The sequence below is a fragment of the Epinephelus lanceolatus genome, chromosome 13, assembly GCF_041903045.1.
Source record: "Epinephelus lanceolatus isolate andai-2023 chromosome 13, ASM4190304v1, whole genome shotgun sequence".
NCBI lineage: Eukaryota > Metazoa > Chordata > Actinopteri > Perciformes > Serranidae > Epinephelus > Epinephelus lanceolatus.
The window spans coordinates 40,798,892-40,825,526 of NC_135746.1; the positions used below are offsets into that span (position 1 = coordinate 40,798,892).

The 26,635-nt window shown below is 39.9% G+C and overlaps 1 protein-coding gene across 3 annotated transcripts in view; it reads left to right on the forward strand.

The window, feature by feature from the left end:
• The first annotated feature begins 642 nt into the window (after positions 1-642).
• The window catches only part of hmbox1b (homeobox containing 1 b), a 40,026-nt gene continuing 14,033 nt past the window's right edge, over positions 643-26,635 (forward strand). For 2 of the 3 annotated variants that reach the window (XM_033648831.2, XM_033648832.2), the window contains exons 1-7: positions 646-976; positions 3,753-4,424; positions 11,430-11,515; positions 17,282-17,392; positions 21,859-22,012; positions 22,282-22,364; positions 23,032-23,127. In XM_033648831.2, coding sequence (XP_033504722.1) covers positions 3,760-4,424; positions 11,430-11,515; positions 17,282-17,392; positions 21,859-22,012; positions 22,282-22,364; positions 23,032-23,127 — 1,195 coding nt within the window. In that variant the 5' untranslated portion in view covers positions 646-976; positions 3,753-3,759. Of the gene's footprint in view, positions 977-3,752; positions 4,425-11,429; positions 11,516-17,281; positions 17,393-21,858; positions 22,013-22,281; positions 22,365-23,031; positions 23,128-26,635 lie in introns of all 3 variants that reach the window. The other variant, XM_078174109.1, reaches the window with a different exon arrangement.

Below are 26,635 nucleotides of genomic sequence, written 5' to 3' on the forward strand. Positions count from 1 at the left end.
TTATAATTATAATTCTGGCTGTTGTGGTACAATATGTTGAAAGTATATATTAATATCTGATAGTGAAAAGTGTGCGGTCTATGTGCCTAACAACCCTGACAGCCAAACTTGCACGAAAAGTGCACATGCAAGCGTTTCGTGCAGCAAGTATACTTTGTTTCCTATATTGTTTTTTTTTTCTTAAAAAACGAATCAGTTAGTTACCGGTTAATGGGTGTCAGCCTTTCAAAAGTAAAATTAACGAAGTGTTCCAACTGACCCTGCTCTCCCCTACATATTTGTGGATTGCACAGTTATTATTATTGTGACTACTGAGGTAGGTTACATGCAGAGTCAGGGTCATCATGGAGTAATTTTTTTAAGAATTATAAATGGCTTGTATCTTGTTTCTAACTATAACAATTAATTTGTCTCCAGAGTATGGTTACATTTTTGCTACACGTCTGAAGAGATCTGCAAATGTAACGCAGTGACACATGTAATCTGCTACCTACGTCTGCCTGTTGGTGGCTGCTAAGATGGTGCAAGCGGCCATGGAGCCATACACCATTCACACAGCCCACCCCAGCGGCAGCTGCAGCTGTAGGGGTTGAGGGGAGCCGCGGCTGTGGTCACATTAAAAACTGCATCGCCTTTTGTGACAACTGTAGATCAGTGAGCCATCAGCTCCTTCCCCGCTCTCCTCTCAGGGATTTGTAGTTTTTAGTGTAAAGGACGCCGCCGCTCGGTAGAGGCCTTTGTGAGAGTAAAACTACAGTTCCCTCAGAGCTACTCGGAGGTGTTAGTTGTCAATATGGCTGTTGTCAGACAGACAAAGCAGAGAGGCAAATAATTCGCCTCTGATTAGAAATCCTTGGAAAGGGGTCGGACAGGGCACTGTAATCATATTGCACTATTGTTCGGCTGCAGTAAAAGGCACAGCGGGTCTTTGCGCAAGTTCTAAAGTTAAATGGTTAAGTGGACGATTTGAACCGAGGTAAGTCATGTACTTAGCTATCTACAACACTGAAAGTGATGTTATTAATATCAAACGCTCGCTAGCAAGCGACAGCGGCTAACGTCAGCTAGTATCAGCGTTGGCATGGTTAGCATGTTATGCTAATCATTCCATATCCTCGTGCTACCAAAATAGCATACGTTAAGTTGTTAGCCGTCCTCTGTGATTCCAGTGAACTGTTGTCAGGATAAATTCAGCGGCAGCGGTGCTGGAAATGATTGAATCATTCAGGGTTAGAGGGTTGCGAACTGGATAATGAAACATTACATTGGGCATTGTCCGTCTGCCACAGAAACATTTGCTAACGTTAGCTTTTGGGCAAAGGGCGTGAAAGCTGGCATCGCCAGCGGTTTGCCTGCAGCGCTGAGACGAGCGACAGATTAGTGCTTTCACTGCAGGCCCCATAGTCAGCAAAACAAAAACACATGGAGGAAAAAGACTCCACGAATTGTGGACACTGTTGGGACAATTTAAAAAAGTGCACTGCCAATGAGACGAGTTTGATTTGGCGTTACACCGGGGATATCCGATGCATCATGCTTGCGACCTGTACTTAGGTTAAAAAAAAAAAACAAATTCAGCGTGATTTATCGGTTGTTCTTAGGGACTGTTTCTTACTTATCAGAGGAGGGGGTTGGCTGGGGATGATGACTTTTTTTTTTTTTTTTTAATTTGTCCCTCCCCGAAGCTACAAATATTTAACTTTGAGCCTTCCTGAGTGATTGGCGGACAATGCATGACCCTCCCGCTACCTTAAATTAGTTATATTTAAAACTTACCTTTTGATGTTTGAAAGTTTAAAATTGAAGATGAAATCCTGTAGTTGAAAAATTCTGTTTTTCCCTCTTGTTGTGCATGTTGGTTAGGTTGTGCAAACAGTTCATTTTTGGCCAAATTTGAAATGAGATGTAAAATAAAGTGACTTTGAGGAAATGTCACTTCATAAAACTCAGATTTAAAAACATTTGTCGGAAATTTGAAAATCCAAGGACAGTTTCTGGCTGTCATAAATGGATTAGTTTTTGGAAGTTTTGAAGAAAACATGCATGTTTTCTAAAAAAAAAAAAAAAAAGAAAAAGAAAAAAAAGTGGTAAAATACATTTAAAATACAGCCTTTGAAATGTGTGTACCACTCCCCTAAAACCTTTTTGCACCACCCCCGCTGCCCACACACAACGAACAGTCTCTGTGAATCTGTGATTTTCTTTTTGAGCTTCGGAGAGTTCTTGAACTTGGTTTAACTGTTAGGGTTAGCGATTATGAAGTCTGGTAGGGATGTCAACAAAAGACAGTTTGGTTTACCATCTGTCAAAGACAGACTTACTTAGATAGTAAAAGTACAATCAGTCATAAACTGTGACTGGTCTGTGATAGGTGACCTACAGAAAAAAGGACATACAGGACATAGATGAGGTTGAAACTTTGCCACCCCCCCACCCCCCTGCAGGGGCTGGGTGTGTTTCAACCAGTTAAACCAACTTGAGCCAAAGTGAATAGTTAACTTTGTTTATATTTGACCAGGATGGCCAAAGGATGGTCTGCTCTCAGAATCTCTTACGCTGTCGGAGTTGTTAGTGCATCCATTTGCATGTTAAAGAATTAAAGCAACCAGTCTGACAGTTTTAATTCAGTCTCGCTCACCCCTCCTGAGATGAGACATTTTTTGCAGTGTAACTGTGTCTGACAATGATTTACAGCTTTAGTAGCCCTCCTTATGAATTCTTTATGATAACTCAAGAAACTAGTTACTGTTCTCCAGTGCTACTAAGCAATCCTGTGGTACAGGAGTAATGGATTTCAGTGCCCACTCAAAGTGATTTTGCCCAGTATGTGTCTGAAATGTTGGCTATTGTTCTTTTCCTTTTAAAGCATTTTGTTACAGACCTCTAAAGGCTTATATCCATCATGGTCATATTAGTTTCCTTCATGGTAACTTCAAAACACAACAGACACTCTCGAGTCATTTAGTTTTTTTCCCCCTGTCCTCTGCACAGCTTAGACTAACACAGATGTAGAAAAATGCCAGTGACCCCTTTTAAACCGTTTATCATATCAGCATAGGTCGGGCTGGCACAGAAGATGGAAAATCTGCCGCAGTCTGATTCCAGTTGCATTGATTTTGAGCGCAGCAAATTGCTTATGAAAAACATACAGCGTGGGTGGTGTGCAGAGCCGGGGATATATTGTAGCTCTTAAAGAATGGCAGTCAGAATGTTAAGATAGCATCAGCTGTCAAGGTGACTCTGGCACTCTGCGTGTGTTGCCTGCTGGTTCCCAAAAATAGCTGATTTTTATGCCCTGCCCCTCCCTCCCTTTTTCTTTCACACTCTATCTCTCGCTCTTGTCTTCCTTTTCTTATTTGCTGCCTCTTTATTTTCTTCTTGCAGTTTTTTCTCCTTTCCCACCCCTCTCTTCCTACTTTCCCCCTCTAACTCTCCTCCTCTACCTTTCTCTGCCTCACTCCTCCTTTCCAATCATTCTCATTTTTCTCCCCATCTGCAACTGCGTTCCTTTTCACTCTTTCCTACTTAATCCTCTCATTGCCTCCACCATCCCTTCATCTGTCTCATTTCTGCCTGACTTTCCTCTCTGCGCCTCCTTTTCTCTATCTCTCTGTCTCTTCTTGTTTCCCCACCTAGATCTTGAACATCCACTGACTTGCCTTTCCTTAACTTCCCCCTGCATTTCCTGTTTCCTTTCCCCTCCTCTTCTTTCTCCTCTGTCTCACAACCTGTCTGTCTTGTCTCTCATCCAGCAGCAGGATGTCTGAGTTCAGCGAGGAGCCGCGCTTCACTATTGAGCAGATAGATCTGCTGCAGCGGCTGCGTCGCACCGGCATGAACAAGCAGGAGATCCTGCACGCGCTTGAAACTCTGGACCGGCTGGACCGGGAGCATGGCGACAAGTTTGGCCGCCGCACCTCTTCCTCCTCCTCCTCCTCGTCCTGCTACGGAGTAGGCGGGGCAAACAGCTGCACCAACAACTCTGCCTCTAATACTACTACATCATTCAACAATAACAGCACTGCCTCGGCAACCACCACCTCTTCCGTGACATGCAACGGCAACAACAATGGGGAGGGTGGCTCCGGCGATCACTCTGCAGCCGCCGCCTCTTCCACGACCTCCAAAATCTCCACTGCCACGCAGACGCAGTTTGGCAGCGGAGGGGGACTCTCGCCGTCTCCAAGCAACAGCTATGACACCTCCCCGCCTCCAGGCCCGCCGCCGCCTTCTGCCATCTTGCCCTCTCCGGTCTCACTGGTGGCTTTGTCACAGAACGGCCGGGATAGCCTAGCTGCCACGCCCAACGGGAAGCTGTCTCCTCCAAGATACCCAGTGAACAGTGCGGCTGCAGCGCGAGCATTTGGGTTTGAAGCTACAGAAGAGGACCTGGACATTGACGATAAGGTGGAGGAGCTGATGAGGTCAGTAGAAATGGAGGTGAAGTGAGTTCCAAAACTTTGTTTGGGAAACTTTCCACTCATAGCCATTTGTTCAACTTGAGTTTGGTGCTTGTAGATCTGGACAGTATATTAACACTGAGTGCTGTGGTGGTATTAGATTAGATATCATCTGAGATTGTGGTTATCTTATTATAGAGACATAGCTACAATGTGTTGTCTTTTTCACTCAAGTGTGCACTTAGTGGACTGCCCGTGCTGTATGAAATGAGCAGTGAATGAATGAATGAGCACATCTCCATCATATCTACCTTACTAATGATCTTATTCACAACATGCTCTGTTATTAAAAGTGCACAAGAAAACACTAAAGGTGCATCTAAAAGCAACCTCGAATATTTTCTCACTGGTACAATTCCATTTTGCTCAGTTTGCGTTACAGTGGACACTTGGTTGCATTGGGGATTTTGTTTTTATTGGCAGTAACACCTGTAACTAGGGGCTGGGGAAATAATCCATTCTTAGTTGCATCGCTATACAGACATGGACAATTTGGCATTGATTCACAAATGTCAATTATTGATTATGTAGCTGTTTATGAAGACCACAATGTTGATGGAACGAAAGAGGCAGAACTCAATGGCGATGGTGTTGCAGCACCCGGACAGTCTACAGCATGGACACACTAGAGTTAACTTGTCTTCACAAAAGGCAGGGGTTCCAAGCTTGTTTTTTATTCAGTGTCTAAGTAATTATATTTGCAAGGTAAGCATGAGGTTTATTGTAAATACTTTGTAAGCCATCACCCAGAGACAAACGTTAACAGAGTGGAGCAGCGATCAGCAGTAACAGAAACAAACGAGACTTGCTGATCCACATGCTGCAGCTTTAAACAACTTAAATCAAATAACTCTGTTTCACCTTAAAAACTCTGCGCCTGGCCTGCTCAGCATCTTGGCTTTCTTCAAAGCTAACATAAAGCACAGGTTGCTCTCACAACGTAGACTAGATAACAAAACAGCGCAGCACGCAGCCTCCCCTTATTTTGTTAGTGTCATACAGGCAGGAAACTGTATGGTGTTCTTAGAATTACTAATTCTTTTATTAATACTGCTTTTAAATAAAAAGGCTGCAGACCGTTTATTATTTAACAGTATGTGAATTTCATACTATTTACAGTGAAATACTACAGACTGCAAACACTGGACACTACGCCAGCATTAATATCATGTACTGAAATAGCATGAGCAACCGCAGATACAGTCTGACTGGCAACCCCCTGGTTTAAAAGCTACAGTATGGAAGCATTTTGACTCCATTGAAGTTGAAGAGAAAAGGGACCTGTACACGAACCACACTGTATACAAGTAAAGGATTATTATAAATGTAGTATGCTATGTTTTAAAGGTATCAAGTATTCACATGGTGAAAGAAATAAATCATGTATAGAAATCAAAAATTTGATCAAGATAGAGATGCATCTAGAATTGTTTCACAATCTAATCGTTGCCCTCTGAATTATAATTGAATTGAATCGTCAGGTGCCTGGAGATTCCCACCCTTACCTGTAATAATGAGACAAGAAAGAGTTAACTAAATGGCACCAACTGGAAGCTCCACTGACACTGCACTGTGTACAGCTTGTGTCACATGCATATGTGTTTAAAAAAACCTAAGCTTCAGAGTTCATTCTTGACCTTTGAAACAGCAATTGAGAAAACATACTCACCATGCAGTTAATTTAAGCCTGGAGCTTTTGATCACATCACATGATTCCCATGAGCAGATAGAGTTTTTCCATTTATCATGGAATTTTTTTATGCGAAATTACAATTTTTTTCTTCTTCTCGTCCATCCTGGCATAAAAGCTGAGGTCCGAAGTTTATTCTTGACCTTAGTTACAAAAAGTTGAGAAACAGTCCATTTAGTAGTTGTTGAGCATTTAATTAAAAAACTGTTTTATATTTAAGAAGAAATACACCTTTTTAATTTCTTAAAATAGTAGCTTGTTCATGGTTGTTAACCTGCTGAGGTCGTGTAAGTTAATTTGTCCATGGCTTCAGGATTTGTCTGTTTGAAAATAGTTTTGTCGTATCAGTCAGACATCCTTTTTTTTGTTACAGTCATTTTCATGATTGGGAGTAGAGGTTTCACTTGTGCTTTTTATCCAATCTGTAATAACAGATGGTCATATAATGAAATGAACTAGGACAGCAACTAATGATAATATCCTTATTGATTAATCTGCCCATTAGGGCTGGGTGATATAGAGAAAATCAATAATTACAACATTTTTGATCAAGTACCTTGATGTCAGTATTGTGACAATATTGGGTTGACTTTTGGTGCTTTCACATAATATTTACGCAATGAGATTTTTGATAGTCATCAGTAACGTGGATATAATGACTGAGAGGGTAAGGTCAAATACTGGCACGGTCTGAGAAGTCCAAATAACAGCACTTTACTGTAATGCAGCTTCTGGAATCAGGAAAGGCAACACTAACCATAATATGATTTCCCAAACCTAAGAAGATATCCAATCTCACATCACAATATCGATATGATATTGACATATTTCTCAGCCCTACTGTTCGTTATTGTCGTTTTGTCAATAAAATGTGAGAAAATGGTGAAACATGGCCTGTGTAGTTTTCCAGAGCCTGGGGTGACGTATTCAGACGGTATGGTTTATGTGATCAACAGAAAATCCAAAGCCACCCAGTTTGTTAACATCAATGACAAAGAAATGCTTCAAATTCTCACATTTAAGAAGTATGAAACCAGCATGTGTTAAAAAAATTTCAAAGCAATTATTTCATTATTAAGATACTTGCCAAATAATTTTCTGTCAATCAACCACTTGATCAATTGACTAATCATTGCAGCTCTAAAATACACTGATCATTGGTGCATTCCATGCCATCATTACTTGTTAAGTTGCTCTGATGCCACTAATGCAAATGCAGTTAGAAAACGGAGGAGACTTGTTGTCATGTAATTGAGAGAATTTGCCTGCAAGGTGCAGTTGTACTTTTTAGCTGTGACCAGCAGCTCCAGAGCTCACTCTGTCGGTTGGTCAGTTAGACCACAAACATTTCCCAACTCTTTGGCAGTGACAGTGTCTGCCGTCAAAGGCTGATATTCAGCTTGGAGGTCCCTGCTTTTGCTAATTCATATGTATTTTTTAGTATTGCACTGGTTAAACTGTAGATAAAAAAAATCTGGGAGAGGGTTTGCATCGGTGTCTTTGCTAGATGACAAAAGCTGGTTCAGGCCATCTGATCACAGCTCTTGTGGGCTCCATGTAGCCCTGATGGTGTGCAAACATTTTTGAGGAGGTGGAGCTACAGCAAGACCCTCTAGATAATTACTAAGCTAGACATTTACATGATAAGGGTGCAAAATACTAAACCAAAATTAATTCATGAACAAGTCAATTATTTAGTTGATTGTCGATCACCTCTATGTTGATTGACTGATTGATTAACCAACTTATCACTTTAGCTGTACTTCGCACAGATTTAGAATGACAGGTTTATGGCATTTCACTTGTGAGCTTATAATCAGTGAATAGCACTTGTGCGTTTCTTGAAATGCAGACAATTAGCAAGATAAATGACAACTAATAATGCATAGAAGAAACAGAAAGAAGAGGCGCATTTTCTTTTAAAGAGCGCTGGCTAGTCCTCCATTGTTTTAAGCACAGCAGGACCACATGTACATGTAATTGTCTTATACAGCATGTGCTACTTAAAAATATGTACATCCTGTGATGGTGTGTAAAAATAACAGAGACAGGCATAAAGGTTACTTGTTGAGAATATGTATCACTGTGTGTTATTGCATAAGAAGGGCTGCAAAGTTTAATTGCTGAAGTCCTCCTTGATAATTGTGACAACAGTGTTTGGTTTGACTGGTGTCATTGACTTTCAAAATAGAATATATTGCGGCTTGATAATAGTAATTTAGATGTCAAAATATTACACATATATTGCACATCTTTTTCATTTGTTTTACTCTTAAAAAATGTAAAAACAGATTTTTGTTCTCACCCGCTGCCCGCCCGCATGCAATTCATTTTTACCCGTGCCCAGTGACTCGATTGCAGGTTACCCCACCCAGTGCAGGACTCTGGTCACAATACAATATTATTGCGATTTTGATTACATACATTGCAATATATTGCAATTTCCTCGAGGAAAACTTTGTCACATCTGTATTATCTAATAAGATAAGGTTTTCAGTCTCTTTATCTCACTTTTGTCATTTTTATTGCTGCAAAATGTATCTAGTGGACTGAAAAAGCAAATGATTTTGTTATTATTGTAGGCTACCAAAAGTTTGATTTGTATATGCAGTATTAATAATTTATTTGATTAAAAAATTGATACCTGTAGTCTATGCATTCATGCAATATCTCAATGCAAAATATAGCAACACTATGTTGTATCAGTTTCTCCCTCACCCCTCTGACTAAGGCCCTGCAGCAGAATCTGTTGTTGAAGAAAACTACACTCAGGTTCCAAATTAAAGAAAAGAATCTTTACTTAAGTGGAAAAAACACAGTCTTTGCTCAGCTTATGATTATAAAATGTTCACTGTGCAGTGTAATGGCTATAGAATAATGACACCTGCTGTGTTTAGATTGGTTCCCTCTAAGCTTTGCTTTCACTGTGCAAATCAGTCTGCCACTGGGAGCGACTGGCTCGATTTACAGCACAAATTAAGTGTATCAACCATTCAGCAACATGGTATCTATCTCCGGTTACTAAAGAGTACCAATGTATGTTAGAAAGCCCACATTGTTGTGTAATAAGTTTGCCAGTCTATTGCATTACAGGTTTTTTGCTTTCTTGTGACAGTCATTTACTCTGTCTTACCTAAGTGACGTCATCAGAGCAGCCATGTTAATGAGCTGGAAATGTGAGGTTTAGTTCAGAAATATTTTCTGTTAACTAAGTTTGAGATAAATGGTGGTTGTGATCAGCATGGATTCTGGAACAAATTAAGTTCCTATATACAGCGTTCCCACAGTCATGGAAAACCTGGAAAAGTCATGGAGTCAAGAAAAAAAATGTTATCATGGGTAGTTGACAAGTCACTGAAAAGATATAAAATTATGTCTGGGATAATGTGCAGGAACCCTGCATCTAAGGCTGAGTTCTTTTTGTGGTAACTCAGTAGACTAAGTTCTTTCCTAAGGGTAGTTTGAAGGGTTTCACCCATGGAGTCTATCATTGAAATGTATCAGGTTACATAATAATCAACAATATCAGATATAAAATAAAACTAGGAGGTATTATATGCTCTTCTACAGCCCATTACTGGTGCAGGTCAGTGTTGATAATCTAACCTAGTCTTCATGTCAGCCACCTCCTCTCTTCTTCTCAGCACTTTACACATGAGCCCTGTCCTGCTGCCTTCCAGCTGCCCTGTATGAACAGTCAGAATAAGAATAGATATTTAGAGCTCAGGCTCTATCCTCAGTACTGCACTAGCTGTCCCGTTGCTCATTCACGCTGCCTCTGCATTAAATTACATGTCCTGTTTAGACAGCCCAAGAAGTTAAGTAGCGTTCAAAAGCCCTCGTCCTCTCCGCCTGTAGGACTCTCCAGCGTCTCGCTCGGCAGGGCTGCAGGGGCGTGACACGCCGCTTCAGCTTGTCAACAATCCCACGGTGCCCTTCTCATTTCTCTCTCTTCTAAGTGCACATTTCCGTCCCTGCAGGGGTTCGGCCTTTGAGTTGGCATCCGACAACACAACCTGCCTCCCCCTTCTCCCTCCTCCACTTCCCACTCTTCCTCAGTCTTGTACAGCAGCTTGTGCTACATTGATTCGCTGGTGTCGATACAAGCAGCATTTTTGAGCTCTAATTTTAGCTGCGCTGCAAGAGGCTGGTGTGGAGGATATTGATGCTGGATGTCAAGAGTCGTGACGCATTTTCATTTCAGAAATATGCTAACAGAGCACTCAGGACTTTGATGCATTCTCCATTTTGACGGTGTGAATCTGGGATACTGACGGGTTCAAAGGATGCTGTGATTGTATAGTTGGAGCACCAGTGCTGGTAAAGTTGGGTGGGGGTAGGCAGCGCCCACGGGTAATGCAAAGGTATGCACTATTAGTATGGATAAATGCACCAGCCAGTTTACACATTTGACAGGTGTTCACAGTCTGCACCAGGATGAGGGATTAAGCCAAGACAGTCATAAGCTTGTGGGTGTGTGGGTGTATGTATGTGTATGTTATTGTGTATGTATAGAGGAGGGGATTGGGCTTGAAGCCAGAAAGCAGGGTGGGTACACTGTGTGATGGCATGGCTCCATTCTTGCAAGTCTGTGCGTGTTTTATTTTTCCCCGCTGGGGACTCAGATAGTGGAAACATGTCTGCCAAATACATTTTGAAATTATAGATTACTTGATTGTGGTTCAATTCATTTAAATTCATAGTCCAAGCCTTTGTGTTCCTCTGAAATGCGACGTTGATGATGTGAGAGCCATAAAAGAAAAGAACAATACATCGATAATGCCGTCAAAATGCACCCTAGATTAAAATGGAGCCTTGGCTCTGTAGTTTTCCTATGAATAGGTACAATACAAAAACATAGATTTGATTATCTGACATGTGCATCAGTTATTGTACAATATGGAAAGGGACACAGCATCGGCACCTAAGCATACAACATGTGTGCAACATTTTTGTTGCTGCTGGATAAATAATGAGACAGCAGAACAGCTGAACAACTTAACATGTGTAAATAGTGAAAACATGAAAGCTGATTTTCTATCTTTACTACATATCTGTTTGGTATCAGTATGTTTTACCTCACCTTACTACATTTATTGAAATGATGTGCGGTACTTTGAAATGCTGTTTCCCTGTTTAAAATAGCAGCCTGGTTCTTGAGATTGTGCTGCTGAATGTGTAGTAAGTGGTCTTGCTGTGTTGTGACTTGTGGTGTGTGTGTGTGTGTGTGTGTGTGTGTGTGTGTGTGTGTGTCTGTCTGTCTGTCTGTCTGTCTACAGGAGGGACAGCAGCATGGTGAAAGAGGAGATCAAAGCGTTCCTGGGGAACAGGAGGATCTCTCAGGCAGTGGTGGCACAAGTTACCGGTTAGTAGCAGCACTGACACGCTCAAACTATGTGCTTCATTTAAGGTGTTTTCTTTTGCAAGCACACTGTCATTTTGTCCATTGTGTATTTTTGTTGTTTGTTAATGTGCATCTCTTCAGTTAAAATTTAAAGCTTTACATGTTAAACAATAGAAGGAAGATCAGAGGGGTGCTTCTTATATAGAAAAGTGAAAAATTTCTACTCAGGGCTGGGACACATGCCATGTCTTTTACTGCCTGGGAAATGGGAGGTTGAGTGTTGGATGCTACTCTTGTGCTCACTCTGTGCGAACTTTACAGGGTGCGGAGGCAGGTTGCGTTGGAAGTTGCTAAGTGACCATCAGAGGTGTGCAATATCATCTTGTTCACGATAATACCGGTATAATTTTTCATATGTTATGAAGAATTTATATTGCAATACTTTAGATATTTCAACTTTTTGACATATTGTTGTCATACTGTGTCATAGCGTGGCTGAAAGCAAAATTATTACCGAATCCTCAGTGGTTCCAAAAAGAAGAGCAGCTTCAGTAGTGTGGAATAAACTGTAGCATCCTGAATGTTTTATGAACAGCCCCAGACTTCTCAGACTCTTTTAGCGATTTACCGCTCAGAGGGAACTCATTCAGCGGCTCCTCTGGCAGCAGCACAGCATCTCTCCCTCTCCTCTCTCGCTGTTTGCACACAGGAGTTGGTGTCGTCAAGTGATATTGTCATAAACCTTTGGTAATGTAAACCTACATGATACCCGTGGCTCAACAAAAAATTAGATAGAAAAAAGCCCTCAGTCATTTAGGATTTTGCCAAAAGAGAAGGAAATTACCTGTTGTTTTATATATAGAGATTCCATGGTACATTTTTTGTGTTTGGGAGCTGTGTAAATGTGTAATCTGGGTTAGATTTTATTTAGTTGTACTATTTACTATTAATATTGTATACAGAATCCGAATCTACTCTGAGTTACTGTTGTTGTTTACAAACAAAAAGAAATGAGAGATGAGCTTTTAGTTTTTACTGAATATTTGAACGCAAATTGTTAGGCTTACTATACCACAAACTATACCACTTATTTTGTTGCAATTCTATGATCTTAAATTAATAATAGAATTATTATTTTTTTAAATTTGTCATATCATATCAAATAGCCCGAAATATCGTGATATTATTTTAGGGCCATATCCCCCACCCCTTGTGATCATAACCAGCACAGCATTAAAGCCTACTAACTAGAAAACTCAAGTTCACAGACTCGTCTTCCAGATGTTGTTTTTTTATATATTTTAAAATATCGTTCATGGGACAGATAGTAAAGGTCTGGGTAGCCCTGCTCTAAAATGATCAACTTCTCCATATTTACCGTTGACTGACTTATTTGGGAAACCTAATTGTATACAGTTTTTAAATTCATCTTTTGAAGTTTATGTGTAATCACAGTTTAACACAAAATTAGTTTAGAATGGATTTTTCAGTGAAGTAGTAGACATGTAGTGTCCAGTAGTTAAACTTTTGAAATAAACTATATTTTCATATTATTTGTATCATTAGAATTTTAATAATTAGACTATTAGATTCTGTTTTTTTCGTTTTGACGAGGGGATAAAACTAAATGTAATTTTCAGGGCTGCAGAGTAACTGTTTACATTGGTTTCACTGGTGCTCTAAGCTTTTCTCATTTAGGTGTGCTAGCACATAATGTATATATATCCTTTATTTAACCAGATAAAAGCCTCATTAAGATTAGAAATCTCTATTTCAAGAGTGACCTGGCAAAGAGAGCAGCATAAAACATTGTTACAAGTTACAAGGCAAACAGACATATACAACTGTCACACACAACAAATGATTAAAAAAAACACACTATGCAATCAACACGAGATACAAGGTCAGGACAAGAATAAATCTGATTTGAGTACAATTTCTGAAATGATTTAAGAACAGTCACATTGACTTAAAGAGCAAATTTCTTGATCCCTTAAAATCGACTTTAACACCCCCATGGTGATCAATTCTGCCAATTTCAGATCCTTCTGAAGATTATTCCAGAACGAAGGTGCAGCATATTTTAGTTTTCAGTAAAAAAGCGCAGAGCACAATGGTACGCAGTGTCTAACTTCTTTAGACACTGGTCAGGGGCATTCATGAAAAGCAGATCACCATAATGCAGCAGTGGTAAAAAAGTTGCACATATCAAGTGTCTCCTTGCCTGAAGCGAGAAGTTGGATTTATTTCTAAAGAAGACTCCCAATTTAACCTTCAGCGTGGAGACAAGGTTTTTGATATGTGTTTTGAAAGACAAGTTCTGATCAATGATAATACCTAAATATTTGTATGTTGTAACAATTTCAATTTCAATCCCTGGAGTAGTCAAGATCTTTAGAAGATCAGCTGTTAAGTCTTTGCCATTTGAAAATAGCATAAATTTGGATTTTTCTGCATTTAAAACCAGCTTAAGTTGAGTTAAGTGGGTCTGAACAACATCAAAGGCAGACTGCAGGTATTCCAGAGCTTTAACTACTGAAGGGGATGAACAGCAGATGACAGTATCATCTGCATAAATATGATAAGCAGCAGGTAGGTGCACCAAAAACTTTATACCGTACCTTTTGGCGAAGCAATCCTACATTTTCAACATTACCTTTCTGTCAGGTCCCATACACATTAGTAAATTTTTAAATAGGGGTACAGTATAAGGGTACACAGAAGCCAGGGTTGTGTTCATATTCCAGTTAAGGGGTCATGGCTCTGTGCAGTGGGAGAAGAGACAGTAGTGCAAGTATCAAAGACAGATACAAAGCTCTTACTGGGGACTAAAAGCATTTTGTTCACTGGCAACTTTGTTGGACTGTTTTTTATTATAAACAACAACAAACATTTCAAACACTTCTGTATTACACTGTACAAACACTTAATACTTTCCCAAAAGACAACAGGTAACATCAGGTTAAAAAACTGAAAAGGATATTTAATGATAAGATACTGAAAATACAAAAAAAAAAAAGAGTAATAACAAGACGAGGTCAAAACCTTGTATATGGCTGGATCGTGTATGAAATGCTACAGGGCTTTTAATTTGAATTTAGGACTTTTAATTTGAAACAGGAAGTGGCCAGCATATATCTAGTCAGACTTTTGTTCACTTTGACTTTCACTTTACAGAGCTGGCATGCGCTGTCACAGTTGTTATCATCCAGCCCAAAAACTCATGTGAATCCATGTTAAAGTGAAGAACAGTGCACTTAGACACAGCCACGCAGCTGAAGGGAGCTGCTTTCTCTGGAGCTGTATCCACTGATCATTTAACACAACCCTCCCCTCTTCAGCTTCAGTCAGGGACGTATGTCCCCTTACTGGGGATTCCCACCAAAAGCTTCATGGTCACCTGTGGGCATTCTGGTCGCTCTGACATCGCTCACACTGCCAGCTCCAGCAGGTGCTTACAGCGGCCAAAGGGGTGGGGCCGGGCGCTGCAGATGTGTCCATCTGGGCTGACTGGCTGTGCACTTTACAAGGATGAACAAATATACTATCATTTATGTCTTCACTATGTATTATTGTATATTTCATTACACAATTAAAATAATGCTAATAAACACAGTCATATAGCCTTTATGAGGCTTTTATTATTATGATTTTACCCTCCTGTTGGCACGTAGGACCATTGAGAAATGTAGGCTAATTGGTGGTAAATAAGCGGGAGCTTATTTGGAGGGAAAAAAGCATAGCCTACATATATATATATAGCATGCACATCTTCGGTTTCCTCTTTCACCATGGATCGCACTTTCGGAAGCCCCCTTTGTATTGCATTGGCGTATTTGTTGAGGAAACGCAGGGCCCGGAGCCGTTGGTCCGTCTGGGTCCACAGAGTCCTGCAAACCTGGTCTGCAATTGGCTGCTGCTTTGGCGGCGGCGCTGCTCATTTGCATAAAGTTCAGCTTCTCTCAACTTCTTCTTGACGCTCTGGTCACTGGCATCGCCCCGCTCGCTGCAGCCAACACCCCTGATGCCCTTTGTCGCCAGCGTGCATTGAAAATGAATGACGGCCGGCTGCTTATGATGCTCATGAAGCTTATGGTGGGAATCCACGGTTATGATGGGAGGAGGCTGCACAGCCCTCAGTCACTATCAGAACCAAGTTCCGCTGATAACTTGTAAAAACCTCTTATTGGCGCCGATAACCAAAGGAAAATTTTGTCATTGTGGCTGCAACAGTTCCAGCTTTTTAACACGCAATATTCACCTCAGTTTCAATCAGTCTTTTTTTTTTTTTTTTTCCTCACACAACCCGTTCTGACCATCTGTGGTTCTGGCATTGTAGCACAATATAATCAGTAATGTTAAAAATAAATTTAAGGCTTGTCTCATACAGACACAGCACAGTTACACGTTACAGTGACTATGGAAAACGAGCCGATCAAAGTTGACACTTTTCTGATAACAGTAATGTGCTTTCCTATGCTGAAGCAAGTTGTTACATTTTACTTGTATAGCAGCTGGCTAGTTAGCTAGCTAGCTTGCTAATTCTATTGTGCTTTCATGCTACACTGGTTACAGAAAATGAGGAATACAGTACCACGTGACTTTCAGTGTCCACTGCTCTGTCGTATGTATTTTAAAAGAGAAACAGCCAATAGGGAAAAGCCTAATTCGTGTCATCACTCACTCTGACCAATGGTGTAACTTTATCACTCACTAACTCGTAGACAGACTTTTGCTTTTATAGGGCTGGCCTTGCCTCTGCGGTCCAGCCAAAAAATAAAACTTGTGTATTAGGAGGAATGTTTCGGTTAGTTCCACCATGGGTATATGACAGTGTGAATCCCAGTTGCCTCAGTGTTATTTTTATTTTTATGTTCCATTCTGCTTTTGTGTTAAAAGGCTGCATGACAGCATCAGGGAGAAGGACTTGTGCTTCAGTTTGTTTTTTTCCCTTGTTCTGGTGATTGGCACATCTGGGTAATGCCATCAAATTTGCATTAGCATGTTGAATGTGTTTCCATTTATAGACCCTACAGCAGTGGAGGAGCACTGACACACCATCCTCGTCTTATACACATATGTGTCTTTATTGCTGCTGTCGCTCTGCTACTTCATTTGTTCTTGTCATAGTGTAACTGACTTACACGCCAATCAGCTTGTTGTGCTAACCTCAGCACTTATTGCTAATGGTTAAAAGTATCCGGGCAGAACTCATGCTTGTGAACTTTGGTTCTACATTACATGTATCAATGTAATAAATGTCAGGTGTACTTCACAGATTTGTGGTCACATGTGGTCAAAGAAAGTGTCTATAAAATCTGAAAGAATTGAATTATCATTGCACATTTTATTTAATTATTGTTTTGATTTAATTTAATGCTTCTGTCATGAATGGATGCATAAAAATAGCATAACATCTTTTTATGACTATTTCTGTTTGTTACATATTTCACAGGACAGAGATAGAAATTCAGAGGAAGAAATTAACATTTTTCTCTTTGAAAAAGATAAAAATTGAAAAATCAATACTACTGGTATCCTAAATTACACCTCAAGAAAATTTCAAGCACCCAGCAGAAAGGAGTGAAAGTGGCCAGCAATATTTCTGTGGCTACAGCTTGTGGAAGAGACAAGTGATGGGAGAGGAAATAAATTCAGAGCTAAGGACAGAGAAAACACCCCCCCCCCCCTCTAGTATCCCCTTCTGTCTCTCTTGAATTCTTGCAAAATGTGCCGGGGCTTGATGCAAAACACTCTGTTGTAATTCGATGTCTGGCTGCTTTCCAGGCATCAGCCAGAGCAGGATCTCCCATTGGCTACTGCAGCACGGCTCTGACCTGAGTGAGCAGAAGAAGAGGGCCTTCTACCGCTGGTACACGCTGGAGAAAACTACACCAGGTACATCAGTCTTTCAACTCTTTACACTCACTCAGTCCTGACTCTGTGTGTATTGGTCAGGTGTGTGTGTGTGTGTGTATATATATATATATATATATATATATATATATATATATATATATATATATATATATATATGTATATATATATATATATGTATATATATATATGTGTATATATATATGTGTATATATATATATATATATATATATATATATGTATATATTTAAGGGCAGTGGTTAACAAAGAGAGGGATGAAGAGGCATAGAGCTGGTGCCAACAGAGGGCAAAAATCTAACTAAAATTGATGGAGGGTCAGTCTGTAGATAAGCCCCTCAGTTTTCTCAGTAACCATTCATCCGATCAACTTCTCATTGGCGGGCATATTGCTGAGGACCCATGGAAGTGCAGTGTTGAGTGTGAGCTCTTGAGATCTATGAGACATATTTATTATTAGTGTATTTCTACCACCAGAAGTACATACTGTGGGATATATATAGAGGGGACCCCTATTAACTGTTACACAGACAAACGGCATGCTGGGTAAAACTTGCTCTCTCATCAGTGGCTCCAGTGCATTTAAGAATAAATGAAGAAATAGAGGCTTGAGCAAAATCATAACAAAATCAAACATGCATCAGCATCAAGCATCAGCTATGTATTATTCTGAATGAACGCTTTTGTTTTTGGAAACAGCTGGGCTTTGGCTTGCTAAGAGATGCGACTATGTCATAGCATGTGTATTGCTCAGAACCCAAGGAAATGCAGTGTTGAGTGTGAAGATGCTTGTATGAGCTGTTCTGGAGAGCGTTGCCAGCGGCAATACTGGAGACCAAGTGCATTCTGAAGAAGCACAGTTTGAATGACTACTGCACTACTGTATAGAATAAGAAAAAATGTATAGAACTAGAAAAGTGCACTCAGTAGAGTGTAGCTGTCTGTCAGGTGGCTGCTAGAGCTTTTCACAGCCACTCTATAGGCAATACATGTGATGCAGCTGGTTGGTGGATTTGTCCCTCCCAGCTCCCTTAGGCCCTGATCACACAGAATCCATTTTAGCAACTGGAGGCATCTTTTTCTAATAGTTTTTAATGAGAATGAAGCGTTTTGCTTGCTGTTTTTGCATTGCTACGCGCTTCATGGTTCTGCGCTCTAGGTATCTGGCATTTTTCCTGGAGTGCTTCAAACTCCTCAAGTTGAAAAAACTTAACTCAGAGCAGAGAGGTGCCCCATTTCATCTAGGCTTTTTTCCCATTGCCCAATCAGATGATTCGAGTGGCGCGCCTTCTGTGGTGGTCTCAACAACAAGTTTACAGTTGGTAAACAATGGAGGAGAATCCGGTGGTAGTGCTTGCTGGATACCCAAAGCTATATGATTTTACATTTTAAAAAAAAAAAAAGGCAGTGCGATGCGCCTTGCGTTTTGCAACCAGGGCATCTTGATTAAGTGGATCATAACATGTTGGGTATGGAACTATTGTCTGCAGATGCTCTGGTCCAAAGTAAGACCAGACTTTTCTATGAATGTCACTTTTTGAGCCACAACAAAGGCCAAAATTTGGCCTGCAGCTGAATAGGTAAGGCTTATTGTTTTTACCTGAGACATTTGTGGAAAACTTAAAGCCCTACTGGCCAGTTAAGAGCAGTAAAGAATCGGCAGACAGTGACAATATAAAAAGGCAATAAAACAGGTTTTTCAACAGTTATGAATCACTGCCAATCTGAATCTGGCATGACACTGTCATGTCACTGTAGCCATAAAGGCCATAATAGAATGTAGTTTCATTTTGTCACTCTGAATAGTTAGCAAAGCTGTGGTTGTAGCAAAGTTGAGTTTTAATGTTGGGTATAAAGATAGCAGAGTTTTCCTCAGTAATGGCAGCAGGAGGCAGCTCCAAAGAAAGGAAGCACAGTAGGAAAACACTGTGCTACCAGCAGTTTCTTGATAGACTGTTAATGAGATGAGTAGAAGTAGACAGTGCCCTGTGGTATATGTGCTGCAGTGACATGTGATATACAGTATGATGCCTCAATTCCATGTAATATCTCATACGTTAGCTGAAGCTTTTTGAAGTGTTATATGAATTGGAGGCTGGTAGAGACAAAGGAAGATAAGGTTAGTAACAGCAGCGGCTTGTAGGAGCTGAATATTAATGTATTGTGTTCCGTTTTAAATGGGCACCTGGGTTTGATTTAATTTTAGCCTAAAGCAACTGGATATTACTCAACAAAAGCTGAGGATCTCTTAGTCTAATTTTCATCATGCATTTTTAATTTTAATGTAAGCATTTTGAGGCAATACCTGTGACCATTTTTGTTGTGAGTAGTTACCATGGTTACAGGTGTTGTTCTCATCCATTGCAAGGTTAGTGGAAAAGGCTGTTTACTTGTTCAGACACAGATTCAATGTGACCCCCACCCCCCAAACTGTCTGTTTGAACACAACCGCTCACTCTGTGTCCTTCCTGCTCGTCAGGTATTACCACAGATACTTGATAAAGTTACGCTAGCTTACCTCTTTATAAACGTTGACATATAGCCTGCATGCTTTGTGGTTTGTTCTAGCTGTTTGTTGCAGCTTCCTGTCTAATTCTCAGGGGATTATAGATTAATTTAGTCCATAAACTATTTCTTTTAAGAATGTCAAATAACATTATTTAACATATGTACGGAAATACTTTGTACTGTATACGTGTTAGTTCGGCTCTAGGCACTAATTACCAAATGTGAATGGCCTTGCTGTCCCTGTTTTATTTTTTATTGTTTCAGGATTTTACCAGGTTTGGCAAGTCTCAGAGCTGTCAAGTCACAGTTCCTCATTTTTGTGACCTAAAGGGATAATTTACTGATTTTTCAACCAGATTTGTAGCATAACACTGTAGGTAGATGGTAAACTTTCTTCATCTTATCAGCATGCAGATGCTCATCTCTCATCTTAACACATCATCCAACAGATTTTCACTGGCTCTAACTTGCTTGATTGTACTTTCTCATTTTTGTGTGCCCGCCACCATGGATTGAGACAGAGAGACCCTCCCTCCTCTTTCTCCCTCTCTTTCTTTTGCTCTTAAATGCAGACCAAATTCAGATCAAACAGTAAAACGAGGCAGTGCTGATCAAATATATATGTTGATTTCTTGCCTAAAACAATTTCAGAACCCATTGTAGTTCACTTTTTAATGGTAATTTGAGATTGTTTGTTACCAGCCTGCCACCATATTGTTTGCTGTGTTGAAATGGCCATGCTCACATTATGTCACTCACCAGTCGTGAGCGTTTATTCATCAGGTGCGCTGGAGTGCATTCTGATAGTTGTAGGTTTTCTACCTCAAAAGCACATGTCACAGCCCTTTTCTCTGGTCATATAGCACCAATTTAAAAAGTATTTGCGTCTTTCCACTGTATAGACGACTCGTTTTGTGAAACAACCTTTCCAGCAGTGAAATTCTTCTTTAAGTCCAACTTACGGCCAGTTCTCAAGTCTTGAGTCCAGTGCTTTAAAATCTTATTGCACCTTAGTCCTGCTTTATAAAAAAGTTGTGAAAAATCAGGGTTGACATGTACAGGTTAGTTTTGCTTCTCTGAAGAAGGACACAGTTAAGAGATGAGTCTGTTGTCTTGCACAACCTTAAATCTACATTTCACTGCAAATGGTTAACAGCAAAAACAACAGGCCTCTTGCTTCGGATCCCAACTGTGCATGTGCGTGTGCGCATGTACGTTTACGTGCGCTGTATCAACCTATAGCCAGGCAGCAGACATCCCACGCCTCGTCCTCTGCGGCATGTTCCTCGGTGGAGCCCTGCCAACACCGACAGCAGTGGAAACTGCTCTATGCTATTTATGGCCAGACTGAGCCCGGCCCAGCTCAGCCCAGCCCCACACACACGCCTCCATCACTGCTGCAGAGAAAACTGATGCCCCATTCATGCTGTTCTGATAACCTGGGCTGTTGCTGGGTGACCCAGTTAGGTCTTGTTCCCATTGTCTGTCAGGTGAGGTTATGATACTGAGGGTGAGCTTGTGACCCCCATAATACATCTAAGCTGTTAGCTTGATTGTGGCTATTTTTTAGTTTTAGTTCAAACCTTTTGAGTTATAATCTTTTCTGCTGTGGTCATGATTTGAGATGAGGAAGCACAGTCCTTGTCAGCACTATTCAGTCCAGTTTATAACCACAATATATTGTGAGATTTGCTAAAGGTGATGCACATTCTCACATACATTTTCATGAGGCGATCAGCTTTTTGGCCATTGTGCGCTGTGCTCAGTTCGTCTGTCAAGACAACCATTACACACATTATTGCTCTCTTTTTTTTAAGACTCTAACCAGCACAGTTAGTGCTTCCAACCCACAGACACCTGCAAACAATATGTTCCCAAGGCTCATTGTGACCAGACTTCCCCTGACAGATGTACCATCTTCAGTTGTAACCTACCAGTGTTTCTGCTGCCTCCCACCCCAGGTGCCACTCTAAACATGCGGCCAGCTCCGTTACCTCTGGAGGAAATGGAGTGGAGGCAAACCCCGCCCCCCATCACCACTGCCCCTGGAACCTTCCGGCTGCGTCGAGGAAGTCGCTTCACTTGGAGAAAAGAGTGCCTGGCTGTGATGGAGAGGTGAGTGGGGGAACAGAGGAAGAAGAGCAGGAGATTAAAGATGATAAATGGGAGTTTGTTTCATCAATCTGCCTTATTTCCACATGGAGTAGAGGAAACATTGCAACCTGTGCAAGAAAATGGCTGGAAAATGAGCCTGTGACTCTTGACATACAGTCTCAATATTGGCTTGGTAGTACCGCACACATAGCAAACAGCAGGAAGTTTGTTGACATCGTCCTTGTGTAATGAAATTAATTTAATCAGTGTGACTCTTCTGCTATATATAGCTACTTCAACGACAACCAGTACCCAGATGAGGCCAAACGGGAGGAGATAGCAAACGCCTGCAATGCTGTTATTCAAAAGCCAGGTAAACCACAGAAACCAGGAATGTGTGTGCAGCCTTGTTAGAATAATTCAGTGTTTTGTTATGTGTAGTGGATAATAGCTTTATTTGCTGGTGATGAATATTCCTCTAAGTTATGTGAATATTTTGAATATTACCATGGAAATTGCCCCTCTGAACACAACCATAATCACCCATTAATCTGTACATGACATCTTTTTACATTTGGTATGTCATACATACGTAAGTGCTAAAGAGCTGAAACAATAACTTGATTAGTTTATAAGTTCAGCAGAAAATGTATCTGCAACAGTTAAGCCTTAAAATTTCCTCATTCCAGCTTCTAAACTGTGAATATTTGCTGATGCATGGATATTTTTCTGGATATGATGTGGACTTTACAGACCAAACATCTGTGTTGCATGTGTTGTGTGATCAGCCCCTTAGGCAATCAAATAAAATTATTTCCTTTCAGCAGATATTTTACCATCATCAGTTATGAAACAATCCAGATCATGAAGGCACAAATAAAAGTGGAATTCACAGCTTGAGGGAGCAGATGGATGAAAAAACAGGGCCCAAAATGAAATAAAAAAAGATTAGAACTGACTGGATAAAAAATAATTTTAGCAAGACATTATCGTTTTGAATTGTGCACTGAGTGATCAGATTGTCATGTGATTTGTTTCAGGGAAGAAGCTGTCTGATCTGGAGAGGGTTACCTCCCTGAAAGTTTACAACTGGTTCGCCAACCGTCGCAAAGAGATCAAGAGACGGGCTAACATTGGTAATGTGGCTTCAGGGAGAGACCACAAATCTCTATTGAGACTTTTGGTTGCGGAGCACTGCACATTTGATTACATTCCTTTGTGTTAACATGACTATTTGATATTTAATAACAGCAATTATACAAATTATCTTATGCATTGAATGGCTCATCATAAATGTATTCATTCCATCACTATAATTAGGCAGGTTGATGATTGTTAATCAGTCACCTGATATCTGTAATGACCTCTGGCAAAATATTCCCATACCTGCTTTGGAATTTTAAAAAAATCCTCTTGCTGCCTGCATTAATCTAGATGCCAATTAGATTTGTAAAATATAACCTCCATTACTTGCTAGCCAAAGGACTTAGTAGAGAAGACCACTGAAGCAGTTGGAGAGATTCAGTATCGTCTGGCCACAGTCTGAGCTAATGTGTGGTAATTAGAGCAGTGGTTCCCAACCTTTTTTGTCTGGTGTACCCTCAAAGCCTGGTCAGATGAGCTGTCATTTTGCAAATGTGTTTATTTGACTTGGTATTTAACTCTATGTTATGCATCTGTGATAACTATATACAAGTGGGCATTCATACATGTTTTTCATATAGTTTAACTGTTCATGTTGTTTAGTCAAGTTAGCATTTTTACTCCTGTCACTTAGAGTAGCAGAATTTGGATGTTTCAACTATTCATCCATGATAGCTATATATAGCTTTTTCACTATTTGCATTTAGGTCACTACTGTAAACTGTTCATCCATTACTTTCAGGTATCAATTTAAATAATGTATTCATTACATTTAACTAGTCTAACAATTAATCTATTACTTTTAGCTGACTATTTAGGCTATTTATCCATATGTCAACAATTTACCCATTAATTCAAGCTAACTCTTCCAACTAAGTATCTATTACTTTCAGCAACCAATTTCAAACTTTTTATCCATCAAGCTAATGCCAACCACTTAGCCATTACTAAAAGCTCACTATTCTAACTGTTTTTCCATTAAACTATCAATTTCAACCATTTATCTGTTACTCTATGTATCACAGCTGTAACGCAATAAACTGTCAACCATTTATTCATTACTTAAAGTAGTCCAACTGTTTATCCATTAAACTAACTATGTTAACCATTTTTCATTACTTAAAGTATTATTTTTCCATTTCCTACTTATCCATTACTTCAAATTAGGTATTCCAGTTGTTTATCCAGTACTTTCAGTTATTAATTTCAACCAGTTATCCATTACTTAAACTAAGTATTCCAACTTTTATTTATTACTTTCAACAATCGATTTCACATTTATTTATTACTTTTAGCCATTTCAACCATTTGTTCATTACTTAAGCCCACTTTTCCAACTGTTTATCCATTAAGATAACTATGTCAACCATTTATCCGTTACTTAAGCAGACTATTCCAACTGTTTTATACATTACTTTCAGCTGTCAATTTCAACCATTTATCCATTATTTAAGCCGAGTATTCTAGGGCTGTAGTAAACCAAAGAAAATCTTGGTCGACTAAAGTCGCACATAATCTTCAACTAATCGATTAGTAGTGGGAAAAAAAGTGCACGTTATTTTTACATCTGCGGTGGTGTGTCTGTGTCACTCTGCAGTTACACCTCCAAAACACTAGTTAGCGGTGGAGGACTGTGTTAAGTGCTGTAAAGTTCAAACTTTATTTATATAGTTTATTCAACAAACACATTAAATATGGATTAAAAGAGACAATTCCAAACAGAAGTATGCAAACTGGCTTCACTATAAATCACAGAACTGACAGACAAACACTTGTCTTTTTCTGGACACATTTTCCCCACCAATACAACATGCTAACGTTATTAGCACAAGTCTATGGCATTTTACATTGTATAAAGTAGCCTAGCATCTAGCGATCTTTTCCTCTTCTCATATAAACCCAGGGACAACAGCAACATGTAACAAAGGTAACGGTACATAATTTGGCTTCATTACAGCTCACAACATTCACCGACAAAACAACTGTCTTGTACTAAACATGTTTTCCAAGCAAATACAACATTCTAACGTTATTAGCGCCAGCCTATGGCATTTTACATTGTATAAATTAGCCTAGTGACAAGCGGAGATTTCCTCTGCTCATGTGAAGCCAGGGTAAATCCCGAAGTACAAATCCCTTAAGGATAAATCACACACAAGACTTAAAATGCTGTTTTAATGGAGGCTTTACTGCTGTGGAAGTGGAAGCTTTGTTTCCACTGAGGGAAATGGTTTCAGCTTACAGAGACAGACAGGAGGTCTGCCTCACTGTGATGCTGAGCGTGAGGGTGGGCGAGTTCAACTTTCTGTCATTTTCAGAGGTAACTTTGCCTGTCCCACCATCACAGGAAATAATGGATTAATCTTGGAAAGCTGTTGGTGTAGCACTTTTCTCCTTATGAAAGTAACACAGCGATTATTCGACCAATGAGAATTTGGTCGGACAAAAGCATAGCGACCAAATAATCGACTAGTCAACCAGGAGACTACAGCCCTAGAGTATTCCAATCCAATTATCTTTTAAACTAAATATGTCAACCATTTATCCATTACATTAAATTAAGTATTTCAACTGTTTATCCATTACTTTTAGCTATCAATTCCAACTGTTTATCCATTACTTACCACTATGTCACTAGGCCACTAGAATCAAACCATGAAAACCCTCGACAAGAAACCTAACAGCTTCCATCACTGCAACATATGGGAAAAATATAATCTTTTGAGCTGGGAAAACTTTATAAAATATGCAAACGTATGCCTCATCTATAAAATAATTCATGGTCTAGCTCCTCCTCCACTCAGTTGCTTTATTCAGCAATGAGTAAACTCAAATCAGATCACAAGAGGAGTCACAAGAGGAAACTGCATCACCCCACTGAGAAAATCAGCTTTCAGTCAATCTGCCTTTTCAATCAATGTGGCACATGAATGGAATGCTGTACCAGCTCACATCAGGGACCTGACTACATACAGGTCCTTTTCCACACAGTTAAAAAAAATGGTTCATAAATTTCCAAATTTGTCAACACTTGTCTGGATATACTCATCATTACATCAAATTGCCCTGTTGCTAAACCTGCAGTCCTGTTGCTTGTATTTGTTTTTTGTTTTTGTTTTTCTTTGCTTGTTGCTTCTGGTCTGTGTTTGTGTTTGCTGTTAAATTGTCTTGTTGCTTGACTTGCCTTGGCGTTGCTGTTGTCATGCTTCCTCACTTGTCTTTCTTTTTGTCTGTCTCTGTTTATGCAGTTAGGTTATCTTGTTGTGTCTCTCTGTGTTTTATTGTAACATACACGTCAATGTCTTAAATTTGCTGTTTTTAAATTTTAGGCTGCCAATTCACATCTAGCCAGGGACAACAGATGAAAACTAGCCTTAGGGCTAACTCTGGCGTATTTACAGAAATGTTTATTAATATGCACTGTCCCTGACAAATAAAGTAATGAAATAAAATAAATAAATAAATAAATGTCAAACATTTACCCATTACTTTAAGCCAGGG